Source organism: Carettochelys insculpta, chromosome 11, assembly GCF_033958435.1.
Source record: "Carettochelys insculpta isolate YL-2023 chromosome 11, ASM3395843v1, whole genome shotgun sequence".
Classification (NCBI taxonomy): Eukaryota; Metazoa; Chordata; order Testudines; family Carettochelyidae; genus Carettochelys; species Carettochelys insculpta.
In genome coordinates, this window is record NC_134147.1 from 39159899 (window position 1) to 39184190 (window position 24292).

At 42.5% G+C, this 24292-nt stretch overlaps 1 protein-coding gene across 2 annotated transcripts in view; it reads left to right on the top strand.

Annotated features, from left to right (window-relative positions):
• SHQ1 (SHQ1, H/ACA ribonucleoprotein assembly factor) overlaps positions 1-24292 on the top strand; it is a 98043-nt gene that overhangs the window by 18636 nt on the left and 55115 nt on the right. For both annotated transcript variants that reach the window (XM_075005240.1, XM_075005241.1), the window contains 3 exons: positions 9756-9910; positions 12130-12183; positions 18198-18321. In XM_075005240.1, the coding sequence (XP_074861341.1) occupies positions 9756-9910; positions 12130-12183; positions 18198-18321 (333 nt within the window). The remainder of the gene's footprint in view (positions 1-9755; positions 9911-12129; positions 12184-18197; positions 18322-24292) is intronic.

Genomic DNA, 24292 nt, shown 5'->3' on the forward strand with positions numbered 1-24292 from the left:
ACAGTGTTTGAAAGCAATGCTTGTGGAGTACATGTATTCAGCTCTCATGTACATTTAGTTTGTATGTTGTGTAAAGAAAGAGGAAGACGTTCACTTACTAAAATCAGTGAAAGTTTAAACTGAAAAGTGAAAAATTATTTTTATGTAATTATCCACCTTCATCTACTTTAGTGTCTTTTTTTACTTTGGCTGTGGCCACACATTGCCAAAACTTCAAAAGGGCCATGCTAATGGCCAAATCGGAGGATACTAATGAAGCATTGAAAGTAATATTCAGGACCTCATTAGCATGCTGCCAGCCACGGCACTTTCGAAAGTGTTGCATTGCACTCGCGTGCATCTCGGCTACATGGGGGTCCTGTTTGAAAGGACCCTGCAGACTTCAGCCGATAGGAATCGGGGGTTTCAAAGTCTGTGGGGTCCTTTTCAAAAGGACCCCGTGTAGCTGAGCCGCGCGCAAGAGTGAAACGCAGCACTTTCGAAGTGCCATGGCTGGCAGCATGCTAATGAGGCGCTGAATATTCTTTCAGCGCCTCATTAGTATCTTCCGATTTGGCCATTAGCATGGCCATTTTGAAGTTTTGGCCAAGTGTTGCCACAGCCTTTGAGTAGCGACTGAGTGGATATTTGAGCTAGCCTGACCATGACTTATTTTGAATATCTATTAAGGTAATAGAAACATAAAATAATCACTTTTCCAGATTGAAGATGTTTGAAATGGGCCTGTATCTCCATTCTCTGCAAAATACTTTTTTTTTTAAATTTCGTATCTTCTCTGTAATTTCTTGAAACATCTGTGTTAAAAGTTTTGCTCCTTACCTGGTCAACCTAGTAAAATATCAGTCTCCTTCCATTTTTTTTTTCTTACACCAATTAAATGATAGTGAATGGTTTATTGGTAACACTATAATTTGGAGTGATACACTGACCATTTGATAATTCCTTTTAAAGGGTGTTAAACTATCATGACTCTGATATTAAGAAGCAATTTAAAATACATTCATATATGTTCCTGACAATGTACAACCATTCCAATTTACTCTGCTCCAAGAAAAAAAAAAAGTGCAGTCTTGCATCATTATTTGATCTGCTATGTGTTACTGTTGAGGAAAGGATATTAAGTTACTCTATAATAGGTGCCTGGTAATCTCTTGTGGTATTTGTCTTGTTCTGAGTTTCCCGAGATAACCTTTAATTTTATCCTATCTTACATTTTGAGCGTGGGAAAATCTTAAATTGTAATAATAAGAGACATCATTTCAGCACAGATTAATGTATAAAATGTTTTAAATCTAGTTTAAGAATTTATGTATTTAGCACACGGTAGGTGATAGGTGAGGCTACTTTGCATGAGATTAGCTTTAAATATTATGAAAATATTGTTATACAAAACACATTGGTAATGTAGAAGCATGCCTGGCACAGACTTAATGTGGCAGAAAATGTAGTTATGCATTTGTTGTTTTGTTAAACTTGAAAGGTGCAGAAATTTTTAAAAAGCAGGAAGAAAGAGAATAACTAGATAGGTAGTTTTGTATGTTAATGAGCAGTTTCAGGCGTAGCTAATTTGTAATTTACAGTCTTTGATAAATGGAAACATCTTTACTGGACAACTAGAAGAAAAGTATTTTCCCAAAGGAGAAATTTTATTAAGAACATCTGGCACTTGGTATCAGATAAACTAATGAACATCTCATCACATACACCTTGGGGAATTGTTGAAAATCTTCTTTGCCAACCTCTAGTGAATAAAAGTTTTCTCCTTATATATTATGTCCAGTTCAATATACCTTATAAAATGAAGTCTTAACATACACCTCTTCAAATGTGTATCCTTCATGCTCTTTTACATTTGTGGGTTACGGAGTTTGATCACCATTTCACTTGGTTTACGTTGCTTTTCTTATACTCAGTATAAGATGCAGTACTCATTGCACACACACTTACGCCTGCTGAAATGCTAATTTCAGATGCAGAATCCAGTTCGTTGTTGTTAATGGCAAATGTTTTAAAAAGTTAGTTTATATTTGCCATTTTTCACTTTTTCCCTGGGATAGTTAGGAACATCAGGTTTGGACTGTTTCCTGTTTCCGGTCTTTCTAACCTTAACACTGTTAACCCAACTGCCTGAGTTTCCCAGTGTCTCTGTGTCTCTGCAATGTCCTGTCCCTCTCAAGGGGCACTCAGTAGTTGTTTGCTCCCTCAAGAGACCGTACGTGCAGAAGCCTGTTAGGTTAGCTGAAGACTTACTATTTTCTTCAATATAACAGGGCTGAAATGGTTTATAGTGAAGCTAGGAATGTAACTCTTTATTCACAACCCAGACATTTGTCATCTGTGTATATATTTTAGAGCTATGACCATAAAATTTGGTATGTAGCTGCCCCTTACTCTAACTTGAACCCAAGTCATGGATTGGTTGTGTGCAGAAAATGGGAAATGCCTGAAATCCCAGTATTTCCCAGAACATGGGAAGAGGCAGAAGGAAGAGGGAGGCAAAAGGGAGGGGCACAGACAGGAGGGACATAATACTGAGCATGGCCACTGGGGGCAGCTGCAACACCAAGAGGGAAGTCAAGACCCAGTAAGTAGCTCCCCTGCCCTAAACCCAGAGCCTGCCCCCGCAGTTGAAAGAGCCTACAGGCCACAGAGGGAGCTGCTGGAGAGGCGCAGCCCTCAGACAGCCTGCAGGCCAGGCAGGCGCTGCTGGAGAGGGACAGCCCCTGGAGCCTGGCCCCTCTCCAGACAGCCTTCAGGCTGTTGGAGGGGAGGAGCAGTTGGATGGGGGCAGCACACCAGAGCCCTGCCCCACAAGACAGCCTGCAGACTGCAGGGGAAGGGGAGCCTGCTGGAGGCCGGGGGCAGCTCCAAGACGCTTCCCTCCCCCCCATGCTCACAGCCTGCAGGCGGAATGGGGGCCACTGGTGTCTGGGAGTAGCTCCCAGATCTTCATCTCTGCTTAAACAGCCTATGGGCCACGGGGAGGAGGAGGAAGAACTGCAGGAGCGAGAGGCAATCCCCAGAGCTTGGGCTCCCTGACAGCCAGTAGGTCACAAGGAGATGGAGAGCAGCCCTTGGAATGTGGCCAGCCCCTGGAGTGCCCCACCAAACAGGCTGCAGGATGGAGGGGGCTGCTGGAGCCTGGGGGTAACCCCCAAAGTGCTGCACCCCCAGACCAGTGCATGGCCAATGGTGGGGCATCTGGAGGCCAGTGTCAGCCCACAGAGCACTGCCCAACTCCCTGCTGCAGGATGGGCTGGCGAATACCCCAAGCAAAGACCCCTGGAGAAGCTTCAGGCCTGGGGGCCCCCGGAGTGCTGTCTCCCACGCAGGCTGGGGAAGTAGGGGGCAGCTGAAGGCCAGGGTCAGCCCACAGAGCCCCAGCCGCCACCTGACAAGCACACAGCACCGGATCCCTCTCTCCCACTTCTCTGGCCCGCTGGAAGGAACTACTGCCACAGTAGTGTCACCCTCGCTGCCAAAGGCAGCCCAGGTAAATACATCCATCTACCCACCTCCCAACCACCTGTCCTGAGATCATTGCCCTAATTGTTACTTATTCTTGGTGGGTCAGACTGACCCCTTATTCTCCTTTGGGTATCCTAAGCCTGCATGTCTCCAAGGTATTGAACAAATCTTTTATCTTTTCAAGTGTGTGGCTGTTTGTCCTTTAGGCTACATCAGTGATTTGTGGCACACTGCAGCAACCTGTGTCTGAGTCCGGGTCCATAGACTCAGGTTTATGGGACTTGGGTTACCAAGCTAACAATAGACGTGTAGGCATCGCAGCTCAGGCTCTGAATCCTAAGGGGAGGCGGGGCCCGAATTTGTACTTTGACATCTTTACAGCTGTTAGTGCTGTAGCTTGTGCCTGTTAACCATGGCTCTGAGACTTGGTGCGACAGGCCATATGGACATGCCCTTAGATTCCCTCTTTGGCAGCCATCTTTTCTGTCTTCCATTTTGGGATTGTTTATATTCTTTTATATTGGCCTCAGTAGGGTGGACTTTCCATTTGTACATAGTTGTGTGATAGATTTTAGAATGAGCTCTTACTGAAGCTTCTCAATTGGAAGCTAGTTGAAATTTGAAAATGACTTCCCCCCCCATTTGCCGTTACTTTTAAGTGTGGACAGCCTGGCATGACAGCTGCTGCTATCACATTAGCACCCACCCTAATGTAGCAAAATGCAAATGTTTTCTTGTCAAGTTATTTCAGAAATTAGTGGAGTTTTTTCAAATGTATTTAAACATTGCACATGTGGGCTTATAGATAAGTTAGTATAAATGAGCCAGATAATTTACTGAAAAAGTCAATAGATTTTATAGGGGGAAGTTTATTAACTTAACTACTTCTGTGTATATATGAAATAAGGGAGAGATACTAAATCATTTTGTACTGATGGAGAATAAGGATGAATTGCCATCTTTCTTGCTGCATTGTCATTTCTCACTAAAGCATGGCAACAGAGGGAGATCAACTTTCACAAGATACGACCAGCTTACATTTCTGGGAAGTTGGACATAAATTGGTTTCATTCCAAAGATATGTTTAGTTCACAAAGATGGTTTTATAGGAACTAAATTCGAAGTATGTAGTGCTTTTGAAGCAGAGAGGGACAGTAAAGATTTTTCAAAAAGAAGCATATGCATTTTGCCCATTTGCAGTCAGATGCCTTATGAAATAGTGTGTATGTGCTGGAGTCTTTGGTGTTCATTATATTTGTAATATTTTATGGTTTGTTTAGATAAACTCTTGAGCCAAGAAGGAGGACTGCATGTCTTACAGAGAAGATTGTCTGTAACCAGGAGGGTGTGGATTGTATGAAACTGTGAGCAATGCTCCAGTGTAAACACACACTTCCTGGATTTACTGCAATTGTTGGAGGAATGTGACATGGTTATGTTAAATAGAAGGGGTTTATGCATAAAAGAGAAATTTGTTTACACCACATAACTATGAAAAATACTCTAATTCTGTGGAACTGTACTTAATATTTTCTACATTAGTTAACTGAAAAAAGACAGTGTGCTAAATAACACACTCTCACACCACCACCACTTGAACACTGACATAACATTTCTAGTCTTAATGAAGGAAATATAACTTAGGTTCCTTGCGTTCCTTGACTTCTTAATTTCCTTTAAAAGGGATTTCTTTTTGATATAGCATGAGATTTGCTCAAGGATCATTTCTAGTCAGTCATCAATTTCTTCTGTATTTCATGGATCATTCCAAAGTACTGTTGCACTGCATTTATACTGTGATCACAAATGATGTTACACATCATTCTTTGGATTCCTTTAGAAAACAAGTCTTGCAAGAGAACAGATAGTAGCAAGTTCATTTAATTTGTGCTATTTTATATGTGAGACTAATTTTTTTATATGTTCTGTACACTGGACCAGAGATTGTGCCAAATTTGGATTCATGTAGAAAATTTTCCCTGGAAAATCTAATGGCAAAAATCTTTAACTGATATAATCAATGGCTAACATAATATATAAGAGCACAAAGTTGCATTGGGTTTCTTAGATCTGTTGGAAGGACCCAGACATATTCTTACTATTCTGCACCTGACAGCTAATCAGAGCATGTGATTTTTTTACTTGACGCTTTAAGAATGCTAGTAGGGCAGTAAAATGTGGTGATTCATATCCGTTCTTGGAATAAAACTGAACAGTGACTATGTTGTATTTATCCATATTTATAAAAATGTCTGTAGCAGTGTTCAAGATGCAGAATACTAATTCCACATAAAATCAAAACTTGGTTAGAATGGTCATAAAAGGAACTCCCAACCCATTGAAATAGACTTCTCCAGCTTCCTGAAACACAGATTAGCTTTCCTTCAGAGCAAAGGAGGAAGTCAGTTCCAGAATTCCAGACAGCACCTTGCCACCGAAACATCTCTTGTTTCCATCTAATGCCTAGAAGCTTGAGCATCTCAGAATGTTGCAGCTGTGAGATTAATACATAAATAATAATAGCTCAAATAGCTCTTACTAAACAATTTTACTACTTTAGAATTCAAAGCCAACAAACAGATAAAATAGCAGACTGTGCAAATCATGAAGCAGGAGTGTGACTTGCTCTCTATGGATAATATAGTAATTGGGCATCTTCTTAATACGCTTAATAAGATAGACACTTTCTTTACTAGCTACAAATTCTGAATGGGTTTAAGGTGTGGCCTCATCTGAAGCATATTGCTGTAATCCAGCCTTAAACTGTAAAGAGACAGTTGGCTCTGCTGATGTCTGTTTCTGTAGAAAAAGGCCATGAGCTTCTTGATGAGTACACATGATGGAAACAGAACTTGGCAGCTGCTGCCGCCTGACGTCTGAAAGCAGCTGGGGAATCAAAAAGACACTCAGATAGTGAACCTGAGTCGCAGATGGCAGGCATGCTCCCCTGTTCAGATGTGCAAATATAATTTTGATCAGTGTTTGAAGTTATTACAAAGTGAAAGAAGTATCCCAGCTTTCCTTCATACTTACTGTTAATTAACTACATTAGCTCAGTCTTACCTCAGTTTGGTTTCTGCCACCTAGCTCTTTTCTAATTTCAATCTCCAGAGGCTCTGGTTCTGGGTGAGTTTTTCAGATGTCCAGTGTCTCCAGTGATTCGTAGAGAGGACGTCAACAGCATTCTGAAGGCAGGTACACCATGCCTGCGCATAAACCCGCCTCACAACACTCATGGAGAACAGATAGTGAGAAAATGGTGCGCTCAGCAGGATCATTGCCCAGTCCTTCCCTCTGGGCAATGTAAAAAACGACAGAGAGTAGCTGTCCTAGAGCCACACCTGTCTGTTCCTGTTAAGGTCTTGCAGATCTGTTGAGAGCACCAGTATCAAAAGAAACTGACATAAAAAAAATAGCATGAATGCTGGGGGGTGACATGCTGACCTCATTGAAATGAATGGCATAATGGACTTGGGGACAGGATTTTACTCTTGATCTTCGTACAACACTGTGAAGAGATTGTCAGCCAATAAACCAGTACAGCTTCTAAATCTTGCTGAGGTAGCAGTTCAGATCTAAAATCAAACTTGTCTGGATTCAGAGAGAGAGAGAATTACTCTGGGGTTTTTGTTTGCTTGCTTGTGTGGGTGTTTTTGTTTGTTTGTTTTGGGGAAAGTCTGTTTTGTCATGAAATGCTGTGGGAAATCTAATATCTTGTTTCCTTGGTAAGAACTTCAGAAATTTTCTGACACTGTCTTTGGCCCTGATTTTGTAAAGCTTTGTATAGTGCAATCCTACTGAGCCCTGAGGTTTTAATATGGGTACAAGGGTTTGTCCACACAGAGTAACTTATATGATTGGTACCTTGGCAAGTCGAACACCCTATGGTGTTGTGTACATCATGGGGGAAGCCCACAATAATTGTTGTGTACTAGCTACTTCATGTTAACTCCATGACCACTTCTACACATGCACAATCTTCTGGAAGACTGGTGCCTTCTTCTGGAAGATCAGAGTAGTGTCTGCACATGTAAGGCGCTCTCCAGAAGGAATCCGGAAGAAGGTGCCTCATCTTTCGGATTCCGTACTCCACTATGGAACCAGGAAGAGGGCCTTCTTCTGGAAGATTCTTGTGGAAGAAAGCATGCGTACACGCTCACAGACTACTTCTTCTAGAAGAAGTAGTCTGCCTTGGCGGTGGCCTGGTAGAGAGCAGACGCTCTAGGCAATTCCAGTGGGGCTCTGTGGTCTCTGGGTCCTGCAGCTTTTAAAGCTGCAAGGACCTGGAGACCCCATGGCAGGAAGCTGAGAGTGTGGAAGGTGGCAGCATGTGCCAGCCACAGTCCACCGAGGCCCTGCAGCACTGAAAGGCCCTGAGCTGTAGAGATGGCCAGCAAGCCAGCACCCCGCAGCACCGAGGGGAGCCCTAGGAACCCAGATGAGGGCAGCCAGGACCCCGACCGGACTCCCAAATGGAAGAGCCCCTCATGGACAGAGTGGAAACCTGCTCCGGAATAGTTTATTTTGAAATAGTGCAGCTACACACAAAATGCATTTTGAAATAACGTTCAGTTATTTTTGAAATAGAGCTACCGGTTGCCCTATGGCTTATTACGAAATTATTCTCTGTCTACACAGTTCCTGTTTTGAAATAGGCGCTATTCTTCGTACAATGAGGTTAACCAATTTTGAAATAAGCCAAACGCTATTTTGAAATTATTTTGGAATAGTGGTTGTGTAGTGTTGACGCTCGCATAGTGGCTGCTGTTACGAAATAACTTTGCTGTATAGCCTTAGGCTGCGTCTATGCTATGAATCCTATTTTGTTTCGGTAGAAGGGTTCTTTTGAAACCAGGGTTTATTTTTGAAGGAACCACATCTAAACGACTGTTTTTGCTTTTTTGAAGCAAAAGCCTCTTCCAACAACACGATCATGTGAGATTATTCAAACAAAGTGTGAGATTTGTAAATCAGTGCTTCATTTGCATTTTTGATCTCCCTCATTTGCATTCCCCTTTCAAAAGGGGAATGTAGTGTAGACTCAGCCTCTGTATGCACTGACTGAGCTATTAGTACACTTAGAAGTATATTAAGCTAAACCACCGGAGGGCACTCTTAGTGCATAGTAAAGAGTTTTCACACACAGGCTACAGTTACACTACTGCAATTTGTTGACAGAAGTCACTGTCGGAAGAGATTTCCCAATAGAACTTCTGTCGACAGAGTGTGGTCATGTGCAAAAGCCGATCAGAAGAGCACTTGGCTCTGTTGACAGAGCGGCTGGACTGCCTGGCTGCTCTCTCAACAAAACAGGCACCTGGAAACACAGCAGACAGGGCTGCCCATTGTTCTGGATGCCCTGTCTGTCGAGAGAAGGCCTGCCCAGAGTGTCCACACAGCTTTTTTTGTCAACAGAATCTGTCAACAGCAGTGTTACGCCTCGTGGCTGAAAGCCAGAACCCTGATGGTGAAAGTGCTGAGTTTTGTCGACAAATTGTGGACAAAACACATTTTGGCTGCGTCTGCACTAGCCCAGAACTTCAAAATGGCCATGCAAATGGCCATTTCGAAGTTTACTAAGGAAGCGCTGAAATACACATTCAGTGCCTCATTAGAATACCGGCAGCCGCCGCACTTTGAAATTGACATGGCTCGTCCAGACGGGGCTCCTTTTTGAAAGGACCCCGACAACTTTGAAATCCCCTTGTTCCTAACAGCAGATAGGAATAAGGGGATTTCAAAGTTGCCAGGGTCCTTTCTAAAAGGAGCCCTGTCTGGATGAGCCACACGGCGGTGAGCCGCATCAATTTCGAAGTGCAGCGGCTGCTGGCATTCTAATGAGGCGCTGAATATGTATTTCAGCGCTTTGTTAGTAAACTTCGAAATGGCCATTTGCATGGCCATTTCGAAGTTTTGGGCTAGTGTAGACACGGCCTTTATGTGTGGATGTTCCACCAGTTTTGTCGACAGAACTCACTAGTGTAACCATAGTCAGAGAATTATTGCGGAATAGCTAGTAGTACACTTTAAATTTGCACCCTGGCTGACTTCACACTAGCTTCCCCCGTGTAGATAAGCCCTAAATCAAGTAAACAAATGTTGAATAAAAGTCTGATAATCAAAGTAAGGATGATTTTAGGTTTTCTCACTGGAATAGGTAATGTTTTAAATCTGTGATTCGTAACCAGTTTGATTTTATGAGATTGTGTAAAAAAGTATACTGTTTGGTAAAATGAACATTTTGATTGTAATTTATAGTTTCTTGTCCTTTTAACTTTTTTAAATAGTTTCCTTTTCAAAAGAAGAGAGAGAGCAGCTGGCAAAATTCACAAATACATCTTACCTGCTGGATAAAAGAACCCGTCATCAAGTGTATTTTGGTTTAATTGATATCCTTCTGGCATACTGTTATGAAATTTGTATTAATGAAGGAGACAAGAATGTAAGTAATTTTTCTCTCCTTAATGAAACTTTAGAAGTGGCTCAGAAGCCTGTCTGCAAGACACTAATTTTAAACTAGACTTTGTTCCAGAATTAAATGTTAGATCAAGTATAGTTTCTATATTAGCCTATTGGGCAGCAGCTTACAATTGGAATAAGTCCAAATAATTTTTATGCTAATGCTCCAGATCTGACACGTCATTTAGCTGTGGGAGTGAAAGGGAAAGAAGATGTGGTGAAGGAAATATATATTAAAAAAAAGAAAGAAAAGAGTCACTTCAGGTTATTTCGTAGGTTACTGGTATGCTATGACTTGATTATCCAGATAGGGATTACATTAAAGAGCAGATGTTTGATACTGGTTTTCTTATTTTTTGGGGTAATTTTATAATAGTTAGAATGGTTTGTAATAACATTGTTTGGTAGCATAAAATATCATTGTGGGCATGTAGGAGGAAGGAAGGTAGTTCCTCAGAAGTTGCTATTTTGAATTGCTTTTGTTGAGGGAATTCTATAGCTTTGAAGCTTTAAAACAACTCTGATTTTGTTATAAAATGCCTCTGAGGAGTGGGAAACACACACTGAAACAATGAACTAAAGCAGAACTTTTGAAACCTTTAAAACTGCCACAGAAGACTGCGCCCAGTTCTGAGTATTCTCATCCTCCTAGCTCACTGCAGCGTATGGGGAGGGAGACCTCTGCACCTTTGCAATTCCAGGCTTGCCCTTCCCACTTTAGAAGGGTGTAACATTGACAGACCCAGGTTTGTCAGCACCAGGCATGGAACTTGTGACCACATGAGCTAAAGCCCTGTGCTCTACCACATGAGCTAAAGGCTAGCTGCCTTTCAGCCAAGGCTGTAGAGCAGAGACTTCACTCACCCTCATATGAGGTCTCAGTGCCTCTGGATACAACATGCTTCCCTGGGCTGAGGAGGCACATCCTGAGCTTCTGAGACTTTACAGCAGTTCATCCCGGCCAACGCACCAATTGTAATGCTGACAGACCTGGGTCGCTGGCACCAGGGATTGAAAAGTCTGGCCTTTAGCTCATGCAGTAGAGTATAGGGCTTTAGCCCTTCTGATTGTGGGTTCAGTCCCTTGCGTTGGTGACCCAGGTCTGTCAGTGTTACAGGAGTAAATGTAAGTCTCCTGCTGTTTGCTTACGTTCTGTCTTCCATAGCCTCCTGTTTGCCTTCAGAAACAAAAGAGCCAGAGCATCATGTTCTCCTGCTATGTTCTCTCTCCTTCCCCAGAAAGTCTAAGCCTGCCCCTCTCCCCCATCACACACTGGATTGAGAGAGTGGGCACTGTTGAGCTCTACTTTGGTTTGGAAGGTGCCCTGCAGACCAGTGTTGATACTTTCAGAGGGCTGTTACCTCCCCCCTGTTTTGCTACCAGAATGGAATATGCAAATGGTCCAGCACTCTCCTAATTGGAGCAAATCTTTAAGGGGAGAAGTTAGAATTGTGTGCAGAACTTTGTAGGGCAGTGTAATAGTAGTGGAACTTTGTAGTGTAATAGTATAATAATACCTCTTACGTATATAGCATTTAACAATTTCAGTATGCTGTGCAAACCTGTGCTAATTTATCCTTACAATAGCCCTGTGAGTTAGAGGGGTAAATATTGTTATACCAATTTTTTTTAAATGGGGGAACTGAGAGATTCAGAAGTTAATGATTTGTCCAAGGTCACAAATGAAATCTGCATCAGAGCCAGGATTATAAATCAGGAATTCCTGACTCCTCATTCCACTAGAGATCATACCTTACAAATCCTGTGAATCTGCTATGCTTTAAAAAGAACCACACTGTACATGCTTTGCTGATGTAAGGTTCCCCCTCTTCCCCTCCCCAGAAGCCAAAAACCTTGAACAGTTTTCAGGGAAAAGATTCATTTAAATTTGAATTGTGTTGATTCATTGGGCAGACATTCAAGGTGCTTGGAGGAAAGTATTTGTTAAGAGACAGAATTATACTACAATACATTTTTCCCCTGATTGCTGTTGTGTTTCAAAAGCTTTGTGCATAAGCTAGATATGCCCAATCATTTAAATACACACATCACTATTTCATATTCATAGATATTAGTAACCTTTGCAGTTTTAAACATTTAAGTTACTGCTGATATAATAATATTAGAAAATAGCTTGCCAGCAACTTTGAATGTTGAAATAAATAATATTTGGTTTGTGCTATCTCCTCTCATCAAAATCAGGTTGAATCATCATGGAATATCAGGAAACTGAGTGCAACTTTGTGCTGGTTTGAGGTAGGTGGATTTCAAGAACTGTAGTGGTGGCATGTGTTAACGTTCAGCTTATTCGTAATTATAGATGTATTGAATGTTTCTAATGTCCTTTTGCTGTAATCAATTACGGCTACGTCTACACGTGAAGCCAACATCGAAATAGCTTATTTCGATGTAGCAACATTGAAATAGGCTATTTCGATGAATAACGTCTACATGTCCTCCAGGGCTGGCAACGTCGATGTTCAACTTCGACGTTGTGTGGCACCACATCAAAATAGGCGCTGCGAGGGTACGTCTACACGCCAAAGTAGCACACATCGAAATAAGGGTGCCAGGCACAGCTGCAGACAGGGTCACAGGGCGGACTCAACAGCAAGCCGCTCCCTTAAAGGGCCCCTCCCAGACACAGTTGCACTAAACACCACAAGATCCACAGAGCCGACAACTGGTTGCAGACCCTGTGCCTGCAGCATGGATCCCCAGCTGCCGCAGCAGCAGCCAGAAGCCCTGGGCTAAGGGCTGCTGCCCACGGTGACCATAGAGCCCCTCAGGGGCTGGAGAGAGAGCATCTCTCAACCCCCCAGCTGATGGCCGCCATGGAGGACCCGGCAATTTCGACGTTGCGGGACGCGGATCGTCTACACGGTCCCTACTTCGACGTTGAACGTCGAAGTAGGGCGCTATTCCGATCCCCTCACGAGGTTAGCAACTTCGACGTCTCGCCGTCTAACGTCGAAGTTAACTTTGAAATAGCGCCCGACGCGTGTAGCCGCGACGGGCGCTATTTCGAAGTTAGTGCCGCTACTTCGAAGTAGCGTGCACGTGTAGACACAGCTTACATGTTGTAACTTCCAAAATAGACTACAGAATTATTTAACATGGATCTTTCAGGAAATGCACTGTACACTTCGGGCTAAGCTTACTGTATGCAAGATATTTTTGGACTGGACAGATATTTGGTAAAGTTCTGATATAACTGTCAGCAAAATATAATATCCATTAGATGGAACACCGGTGTAGATGACAAACAGCTGTATAGAGAAAGTGAAACACATTCTTTGGCAAGATGCCTGCATCTGATGAGTAAGTCAGAACAAAATCAGGTGCTTTCTCTTGCGTGAACTGGACTGTCATTCCAGAGAAGTATTAAATATATCACTCTCACCACATAACCATTTTTCTTGAATTAATAAAGCTTAATTGTTGGGTTGGCTGGTTTGTGGTATAAGGATATTATAGCAAAGCTATGGTCTGACTAAAGTAGGATTTTTCTTCTTATAAAAAGAGTAATTTCTATACCAGTTTGATTCTGTAATATACTAAAATATTTGTCAAGTTGGCATATTAAGTGCAACCACATTCATAGAACTAGAAAACAATAGTATAAAACTCCAGCTGTTTGAACAAAGGCCAGAGACAATCTTCCTGTTTCAGTGGCTGAAGAATGCTTTAATGGTAAGACAGCATCTCTCAATCAGAATATTTGAAAAGTACTTTAAAAATTAACTGCAAATACTGGAAAGTGGCTTTATTTTACTGGACAAGTAATTTTAGAAAAGATTATTTTAATTGTTATTTTCACATTGAGCTCACACACAAAAGTATGTGTCCCGTTTGAGGGGATACTGATCATGTATTACTTTAAAACATTTCTGTAGTTCTATCTCCATGTTTCTCAGATCAGTTAAATTCTTTGATTTTAAAATGGTTATAAGATATTAAATTTATTTCTGTCAAAGAAGGTAACCACAGTATGGTAAAATATAGGTCATAAATATAGTGGAGAGTGCATTATCATGAAACGTCACTTTTAATGACTAGAAGTCCCTCTGTGAGTGACCAACAAACAATGCAGATATAAACATGAGTGAAAGACATTTGTTTTGCTAGAAAATCCCATCATTATGAGGGCCAGCTGACAGATAATATAAGATATAAATGTAGTGATAGTCTCATTCAGCATCATTATGGATCACTAGTTTTGCAAATTACTAAGGGGCAGTATAATTTTACTTTATGAAGATACATGCATAAGTCTTCATAAAGATTTTGTATATAACAAAATGTATAAGTGTTAAACCAAATGTGTATATTCTTTAAATGAAAATGTGATAAAAGCTAGTACATTATATACAGTAATGCATTGTAAAAGGATGGTGTTAAAATTGACAGGCTATTATCATTTCTATTTAAAATGCCCATGTTTTACTTCACCTTGGCTACGTCTACACGTGCAGCCAACATCGAAATAGGCTATTTCGATGAATAACGTCTACACATCCTCCAGGGCCGGCAACGTCGATGTTCAACTTCGACGTTGCTCAGCCCAACATCGAAATAGGCGCAGTGAGGGAACATCTACACGTCAAAGTAGCACACATCGAAATAGGGATGCCAGGCACAGCTGCAGACAGGGTCACAGGGCGGACTCAACAGCAAGCCGCTCCCTTAAAGGGCCCCTCCCAGACACAGTTGCACTAAACAACACAAGATACACAGAGCTGACAACTGGTTGCAGACCCTGTGCCTGCAGCATAGATCCCCAGCTGCCGCAGCAGCAGCCAGAAGCCCTGGGCTAAGGGCTGCTGCCCACGGTGACCATAGAGCCCCGCAGGGGCTGGAGAGAGAGCATCTCTCAACCCCCCAGCTGATGGCCGCCATGGAGGACCCAGCAATTTCAACGTTGCGGGACGCGGATCGTCTACACGGTCCCTACTTCGACGTTGAACGTCGAAGTAGGGCGCTATTCCTATCTCCTCATGAGGTTAGCGACTTCGACGTCTCGCCGCCTAACGTCGAAGTTAACTTCGAAATAGCGCCTGACGCGTGTAGACGCGACGGGCGCTATTTCGAAGTTGGTGCCGCTACTTCGAAGTAGCATGCACGTGTAGACGCAGCCCTTGCCTGTCTCTTTCCCACAAACTGGTTTATACCAGTAAACAAGAGCTGCGTCTACACGTGCACGCTACTTCGAAGTAGCGGCAGTAACTTCGAAATAGCGCCCGTCACGTCTACACGTGTTGGGCGCTATTTCGAAGTTGAAATCGACGTTAGGCGGCGAGACGTCGAAGTCGCTAACCCCATGAGGGGATGGGAATAGCGCCCTACTTCGACGTTCAACATCGAAGTAGGGACCTGTAGACGATCCGCGTCCCGCAACATCGAAATAGCGGGGTCCTCCATGGCGGCCATCAGCTGGGGGGTTGAGAGATACTCTCTCTCCAGCCCTTGCGGGGCTCTGTGGTCACCGTGGGCAGCAGCCCTTAGCCCAGGGCTTCTGGCTGCTGCTGCTGCAGCTGGGGGTCCGTGCTGCATATACAGGGTCTGCAACTAGTTGTTGGCTCTGTGTATCTTGCACTGTTTAATGAAAGTGTGTCTGGGAGGGGCCCTTTAAGGGAGCGACTTGCTGTTGAGTCCGCCCCGTGACCCTGTCTGCAGCTGTGCCTGGCTCCCTTATTTCGATGTGTGTTACTTTGGCGTGTAGATGTTCCCTCGCTGTGCCTATTTCGATGTTGGGCTGAGCAACGTCGAAGTTGAACATCGACGTTGCCAGCCCTGGAGGACGTGTAGACGTTATTCATCGAAATAGACTATTTCGATGTCGCAACATCGAAATAAACTATTTCGAAGTTGGGTGCACGTGTAGACGTAGCCAAGGTTTGCAACACATTTGAAACAGAAATTGTTCTTCTTTGTGATACGATAATAAAAAACTAGGAGTTTCTCCACACTTGTTAGGGCATAAATCTGATGTTGTGTGTCCATTCCAATCTGTGAGTGGGAATCTTATGCATTTTAACAATCTCTCTACACAACACAAATGGAAAAATCAGAGGAGAAAAGCTTTGTCAAAACACATGTGGCTCTACTAGTTCTGACAATGCATTATACATTTAATTGATTTTGTAATGTTTTTGATGTTGTTGGCTTAGTGAATTCTTCATAGTTTGAAATATCAAAAATTTATAGTATATTCTAATAATCAAAGTCCGGAATAGTACATGGCACAATGGAACCAAACTGCAACAGTGTTTAAGTTATGCTCCAGCACCTTCTAAATGCTGTAGCAATACTAATAATTTCATCACAATGCAATATTCTTCATTTCCTTCTTGCCGCCTCTACAAAAACACGTACAGCTGTGCGTCTGAAGTTAAAAAACAAAACTACTTCAGATTAAAATTTGTTTAAATGTGTTTTACAGTTATTGCTTTCAAGGATATTTTTCCCCCCCATACGCTTTAAAAAACTCAGTTCTGTACGCTGAAACTCAGCTCCTGCAGTATTTTCTTCATAGCCCAGCTCAGAACCACTTCTCCGATATATGAGAAAGGACTGTCATGTATTAGGTGTTTGTACAGGGCCTAGCACAATGGGAGGTCTGGCTATGCCCTGTAGTTGCTATTGCAACATAAATGTTTAATAATAATTGTTTCAGGGAAGGCACGGGCTAAAAGCCTGCTTCAGCTGCTCATCTCCAAAGCTCAGTATGTCTTGACTGCTGCACTCTTTTCCAGGCTTCATAGCCTGCAGCAGTGTGCACTGTTATCTTCATCTTGTTCCATGACTGCCAATTGGACTGTAATTCTGACCCCCCAGTCATGCCTCCTAACTTCAAGAAATAGACTAATGAGTAAGCTTTGCAATCCAATTAACTTCCCTTTATGAATGAGAAGGGGAAGCAAATGGTAACTGCAGTCTGGTTGCAGACCAAAGACAAAATGTTAGACTCTTGGCTTCAGCAAAATGGCAAAATCTGTAAAAGAAATAGTAAATTTTGTGGCATCTTGAAAAATATCCAAAACTACGTAGTTGCAGCATTGCAAAATCCACATATCCCTGATTGAGTTCACGTCTCTCAGAGCTATTGTCTGAGGCTGTCTTCATATGTGCAGAATGGATGCTTGCATTGATTTACCCATGGTTCGTGTTTTCAGCCATGTTTTTATTCATGCCTATGAACCCTATAGAGCCGACACAGCCAAGGCAGAGTGAACTGAATTTGGTGCATTTTTGTGCAACTTCCAAGAGAAGTGTTCTGTTGCCACCAGAGCTATTGTCTCTCAGGGAGGTGGATTAGCTACGCTGATGGGGGAGCTGTAGCACTGTATGCAATGACAAACTCTAAATTTGTTGGGCAAACCATGTTGTCTGCATCAATCTCTAAACAATGTTGCCTGAGATATGGTTTGTTTGAACTGACTGCCATTTTGCTGTGCATCAAATATGCACACTTTATGTCTCTAAATGTAATGACTAACAATATATAAATAATTAAAATGCTGATCAGTGCATTGTTAAAAGAAAAAAAGTTTGCAGTATTCATGTGAAAAAGTGCTGAGTGATCAACAGTAGTCTTTTTTTTATTAATTTTAATCCCTTGCAAATTCAGGATGAAAAAGGTATTTTGTTAAAAAAATTAATAAATGGAAAGTTTTATCTTTTGAAGAGTGAAAGATGGAAAGGAAATCATGGAAAGAGAGAATCTTTAATAATTCACTAATGCCTCTGGCCTGAGTAAATTAGAGGTCTCCTTCACTCATATAGGAAGGACAATGAGCTGCCTTCTCCAAGGAGATATATTTATCTCTGTTTTCAGTATCTATAACTTTGCTAAAAGGGATAGGCATATATAATTTTTAGAGCTCTTTTGTGTGTATACATGTATTGTGTTATCACATGCTTAATTTTTGTTTATTTTTAAAAGGGTTTTTATAGCTTTCTTTAATATACATAATGTTACAAGGTAGAATATTGCTTTTATGTGAAGAATGGCAAAATCTTCTGTAAAATGCTTTATTGTAATTTGCCCTAAATTCAATATTTTTTCAATTAAAAACCACTACAATTTATCAGACTTCTATAATTATATCATGCAAGTTGAAAGTGCTGGGCCATGTTTCTATTTAAAATTAACCTGTTGTTTTTCTTTTTTGCCGTATTTCTGCGTGTAGCTATGTCTTTTAAAAATAAACTACTCTGTGCGTTTTTGTTCAAGTGAATTAATTATTCAATTGCATTCATACACACAGACTTTCACTAGTATCCCTGAGGTCCTGGTATCCTTTGGAAGAAGAGTTTTATGTTATCCACTCTATAGACATTTCAGATTAGTGACACGAGCCTTCAGTGATACAGTCATGATATTGCAACTAGGTGAGATACTTCATTTTTTCTATATATTAATTAGTCATATACAGTGAAGTTTGGGTATACTGTATATGTATTTGTATCGGGGCTTGTCTACACAGCACATCAGTACGCACCAGCCTAGGTGTAAGTTTAATACACTCCAATATGCCACAAACTTACTGTCAGTGTGAACATTGCTAATGCACTAAAATTTTCTTAATGCATGTATTAGGGAACAGTTAGGCTATGTCTACACTAGAAGCATCCATTGACAGAAGTCACTGTCAACAGAAAAGGCTCGACAGAACTGCTACATGCAACTTGCTCTGTTGACAGAGAATTGCCAGACTGCACTGCTCTCTGGTGACAGAAAGCAGAATGGCAGCTCTGCAAATGGCTGCCCAGCAACTGGAAGTCCTCTCTGTCGACAGAAGTGTCTACACTGCAAGGCTGCAGACAAACCTCTGTCAATAATGTATTATCCCTCAAAGTTTTGAGGGATAACTCTGTCGAGGCAAAAGCAGATTTCTGTTGCGACTCTGTCAACAGAAGGCCTTATGAGTGTAGGCTCTCCCTGAGTTTTGTTGACAGAACTCTTCGGTGTAGGCAGAGCCTTAGTGTATGTCATTAGGATCAGCACAGATAGTTTCTGCATGGTGTGCTGGTGTACACTAGAATTTACACTGCTGCTGGTGCACATTAAACACATTATATAGACAACTCCTGTGTGGGTGTGCATGCATATGTGTTACAGAAAGGGAAAAGGTTTCTTTTTACTGGCAAAAGCTTAGTTATGAAGCTTTTGTCATGTGTAATTAGGTGTTATACTATAGTACTGTGCCCTGTTTTAAAGTATCTAAATTATATTTTTTATTATAATTACATTATGTTTCTGATGGTGGATCATGATCAAAAATTTACATGTACATCTGTAGTTTGTTAGCTCTTCATGTGTTATTTACTTGTCTGATGACAAACTTGCAGAAATAAACGGGGACTCCCGTTATCCTAAGTGAACTGTGAATCAGGCTGCAAAGGCAGTTTTGAAAGTGTGGCCTGTATTTGGTTGTGGCTGACATTCTGTTATATGAAACTCTGCTGATTCTGACATGGACTCCTCCACTGAAATATATACAGGCATGCTACACAATCTGGATCATCAAAGCAGCTTCCTCTCCTCGATTCACCACTTGGAAGAATTATTCCATTAAATTAATACTTGTGAATGGTGCTAAGAATTGTTCTGAAAGTAAATTTACTAATAAGTTCATATTCTTAGTGGGCTCATTTTCCAGAGATCAGACTTCTGCTGATCTAAGACTGATCTGATCTCATCACATATATGTTTTTCCTGTTTCAAATAGTAGACATATGAAGTAGGGATGTTATAAGTTAACTGGTAGAGGCTGGAGCAGCCCCCCACCAGCTGCGGGCAGGGGGTTGCTTCACCCTTCCAGGGCCACGGCAGGTGGAGGTGGCTCCACTGTGGCCAGAGCAGCTGCATCCAGCCTCATTGAACTGTTCTTGCTCACAGCACACTGGGAACCAACATTGTTCCAGATGTGCTAGAGTGCCCCCCACTCACCACAGCACGGTGGGCAGGGAAGCTCTAGCTGCTGCCCCCACCTTAATTGGTTAACCAATCAGGTGGGATTTTGCATCCCTAATCTGAAGTCCTTTATTTCCAAAAATATGCTGTCACTTGGTCCAGATTAATACTGGCATATGGGTAAACTAGTGTTTAAGAAACAGTTTTGGGGACTTTTGGCTCTGTGGTTCTTACTCAGTTGCCCCAGCCATTTTTCCTAAGCTCACTATTAGGTGAAATGGGGTAACAATAAGGTCAGAAACAGAGATTTTTTTAAAATGAGGTAATGGCTAGAAATATTAAACACGGACAAATTAAGTATTCCTAGAGATAAGTGTCTTTATAGTGCACTAAGGTGGAATACATTCTCACTGAACTAATGCATTGTTTTATCAGTGACCCAGAATGGATTGAAATAACAGTCTTGTGATGGGAAAGCATCAAAATAATGCGGTATAGATCATGAAACATTCTTTATCATTTTCAAGTCATAATTATGTATTAGTGGGAGAGGAGGAAATCTACAGGCATGTTTTTCAGTGTGCTGCCTCTTCCTTTACCTATGCAAAATCAGGCTGCATTAAGTAAAATAAATAAAAACCAAATACAGGTTGAATCTCTTTACTTCAGCACTCCCTGATCTGGCAATATTTGTGGTCCGGCATGATTTTAGTTAGCCAGATGTCCACTTACTGTGCGTGGCCAAATTTCCTGCGGTCCCGTAAAGTTTGTTTATAAGCACCAGTCCTGGCTCTCAGTGTTCTGTGCTGTTATTTAGTTCTAACTTACCCCTAAATGTCTTCTAAGAGCCCAGTAAGTGGTAGAAGTGCTGGTAATGCTGTAAACAATAATGACCTCCTGTGGTTTGGCAAATTCTCTGGTTCAGCACTGGTCAGGTCCCGAGTGGTGTGAAAACAAAACATATAGTAGTGGGATGCTATAAAGACATGTTTTGTTGTTTTAAATTGAGGAATTAAAAGTGGACTGCTCTACTTATTTATACCTTTGCGTTATTTCACACTTCAGGAGTAAAGCTGTTGTCATTTTGATGTCCTAAATGAATCTCCTAACAACACAGTGTTTATTATTTATCCTGTTTCAAAACCATTATGTCAGTTTCAGTTGTACAGTTGTACGCACCCATGTTGATATCCTGGGTTGCTAAAATCACTTGAAGCCATTCTGTGTACTTTGAAGTGTTACATTCAAAAAAACAGTTTATTCTATACTGATAACTTTTGAAAATTATAGATATTACACTGTCCCAGAATTAATACCTGCTATATAATTCTGGGATAGTGTCCAAAAAAGACAGCTGCTTGTTCCAATTACCACTGACAGCACAAAAGTCAAGTAGTGAAGTAAAGCAGGGAGAGCATCTAGTATCCTTTTCAATTAACTCAATGGGATTGGTATAGCATGTCTTTAGAGTGGAAAAAATTAAATCCTTATGATATCCAGCATAGCATGTTCAGGCAGTCTGTCATGGGCTGTCAGCATAGCACAGCTGCATATGGGCTAGCCTGGTTGGCCTGGTGTGGATGTTGATAATGGTGAAGACAGCATGTCATGGGTTTCACTGCAGGCTAGTGAGCCTAGGTAGGTACCTAGGCAAGGATTGTGCTGGGTTTGTATCGCTTGACCTGTTCCCACGTTGTGCTGTCTTCTCTACTGATCTTATCTATGCCAGCTTCGTTCAAGATAGTTCAGGTACTATAACATCCTCCACAGCTTTTATTGTCTCTGATTCTCTTGTGGGAGAGGCTCACCTGTAAAGATACAGTTTAGACCTCCCTTTACCAAACCTGGTTGGGTTTTAAACATCCTGATTTTAAAAGGCCCAGAGCACCTTCAGTTCCTATTGAATCATTATGGCCCTCAGTGTATAATTTAAAGGAGAATACTGTACAATGAGCCCTCAAGTTAGTAGGGGGAGGGGGTTGCATTCTTTAATTTTTGCACAAGTGACGGGGGAGAGGGAACCAGGCTGCAGCCTGGTTCCTGGCTCTCCTGCAAGTGGGCTGGTAAGTTTTCTGGCTCCCAGACTGCCCAGCTCATGGCCAGTGAGTTTCCCAGTTCCGCCAACGCAGGGCAAGGCAGGGCAGGCAGGAACCAGGCTGCTGCTTGGTTGCCAGCTCCCCTCTGTTTGCGGGACCAGGAAACAGACCAGCCCACTCGGGCTGATCAGTTTCCTGGCTGTTTCTCCCTGCCTTCTTCCAGTGTCACAGCTGTCAGCTGTGCTGCTGGAGGAAGGCAGGCAGAAGGCTTTTAGCTTGCCTACCTGCCCACAGTGGGGGGCAGCTAGGCAAGCTAAACGCCACTCCCCCCTGTATTCCCCCCAGTTGCAGAGCTGTCAACTTGACAGCTGCGCCACTGGGGGGAGACAGATGGAAGGGGCCACAGGGCAGCTTCAGATTGTGCTTAACTTCATTAAAGCAAGTTACGTGCAACTTGAAGCTGCGTATTTTGAGTGTGTACTGTATAAGAACCCTACCAAATTGGCAGCCAGGGAAAATGCATCATAAACCATGAAATATGGTTTCCCCCTGTAAAATCTGATCTTTAGTATGCATTTACACTCCAGTATGCAAATTTCCAAGTGAGAGAGGGACACCAGTGTTTCTGTAATTGGGGGACCCTGATCCAAAAGTATTGCCAGGCTTATTCCTGTGCTGCCTTCCGAGCTGGGTTTTCAGAGAATGGCAGCTGTTGACCTGGTGCCAAGATCTGAAGGCAATGTCCTGCCCACAGCTGTGGAGAAGTCAGGATAACATGGTATGATCTTGTCACCCTTACTTCTGCACCAATGCCTTCAGAGCTGGGCAGCTGCAGAGCAGTTGCTGCAGACTGAGGACCCGACTTTGTGTACAGCAGCCTAGAAGTATGGGTGGCAGTACCATACCATGCCATCTTCTGCGCTGCTGCTGCTAATGACATCTCTGGCTTCAGAGCTGGGTTTCCAGCCAGCAGCGCTTGGTTTCCATCTGCTCAGCTCTGGAGGCAGCACTGCTGCTAGCAGCAGTGCAGAAGTAAAGGCAGCAGTACCACAGTTCCTCTAAAATAAGCCGGCAGACAGCGTTCTCTGTAAGCTGTGTGCTTATGCGGCCACTCAGGAGAGTCTCAAATGCCACCCAGATTAGCAGAGTGCGCACAGCTAGGTTTTTGTTTCTACTAGTGGTACACGTTTGCACGTGCCTCAATGCACATAAAAATGTATTCCAGATATGGATGGAAAAGAGTAGAGGGAACATTACTGGCAAGACACCATCACGCCCTTCCCCACAGTCCTTATTGTTTCAGGACCCCTGCAAGTACATCACAGTGAAATTTCAGGTTTAATTAGCTTATACTATGAAATTTACTATTTTAAAATCCAACGAACCATGAAATTGCCAAAGTGGACAATGAATTTGGTAGGGCACTAGGTATCATATATCCTGTGAGCCATCTAATAGGCATTTTAATACTTAACAGTTGAAAGAAAAGCATTGAAAAAATGGAACTACAACAGGTTTAGTTTCATTCAACTGCATGCCATGAATTTCTTGTGCTGTATTGGTTACCTAGGAAACCATTGCGGGAAGAAATGTGATTGGCTGTATTGGTAGGTTGATTGTCAGAGTTGTGGGTAGAATTTCAGACCTCAGATTGTGCATGTAAGGCACAAAAAAGTGAACACTTTCCTATTTTATTTCAGTGTATGTTTTCATTGGTAAAAGACTGCAAACTGTACTGAGTGTAAGTCATGATGTTCTCTAAATGTTACCGGAGAAGCTAAATATATTCTAATTGGTTAATTTGGAAAGGGAAAATCGACCTAGTATATTGGGCAGAGGGGCAAAATGGTTAATATGGTGATGGTGATATAAACAAAGATGATTAATCTTAGCACTGTTGAAAGTGCGAGTATTTTTGTGCTCAGATTTTTTTTGCTACAGTAAGGTCTCGGAGTATGTGAACTCAGAGTACGTGACCGTGCTGTTACGCCACTGACCCCGATTCCCATTGTAAATCGTGTACCGTGATTTCCAGTTGTGCTTAACTCGCTCCCCTCACCCTGGCTCAACCCCACTGGCTCTGCACGCTCTGGGCTCAGCTTCCGCCAGCTCCACTCAGCACCAGCACATAACTCCTGCTCACCCCCCACCCCTGCCTCTGGCTCTAGCTCACCACCCTTCAGGTGTGACTCCGACTCAACCTCCCTGGTCCCCATTCAACACCCCCTGCTGGCTCACCGCCCGCGCGTGGCTCTGGCTCACCTGCCACCCCCACCCCTGGCCCTGGCTGTGGCACACCACCCCTCACACTTGGCTCCATTTCACCCTCCACTCCCTGCCCCGGTTTAAACCCCCCCACTCACGGCTCCAATTCAAACCTCTCGCATGCAGCCCTGTTTCCATCCTCCTG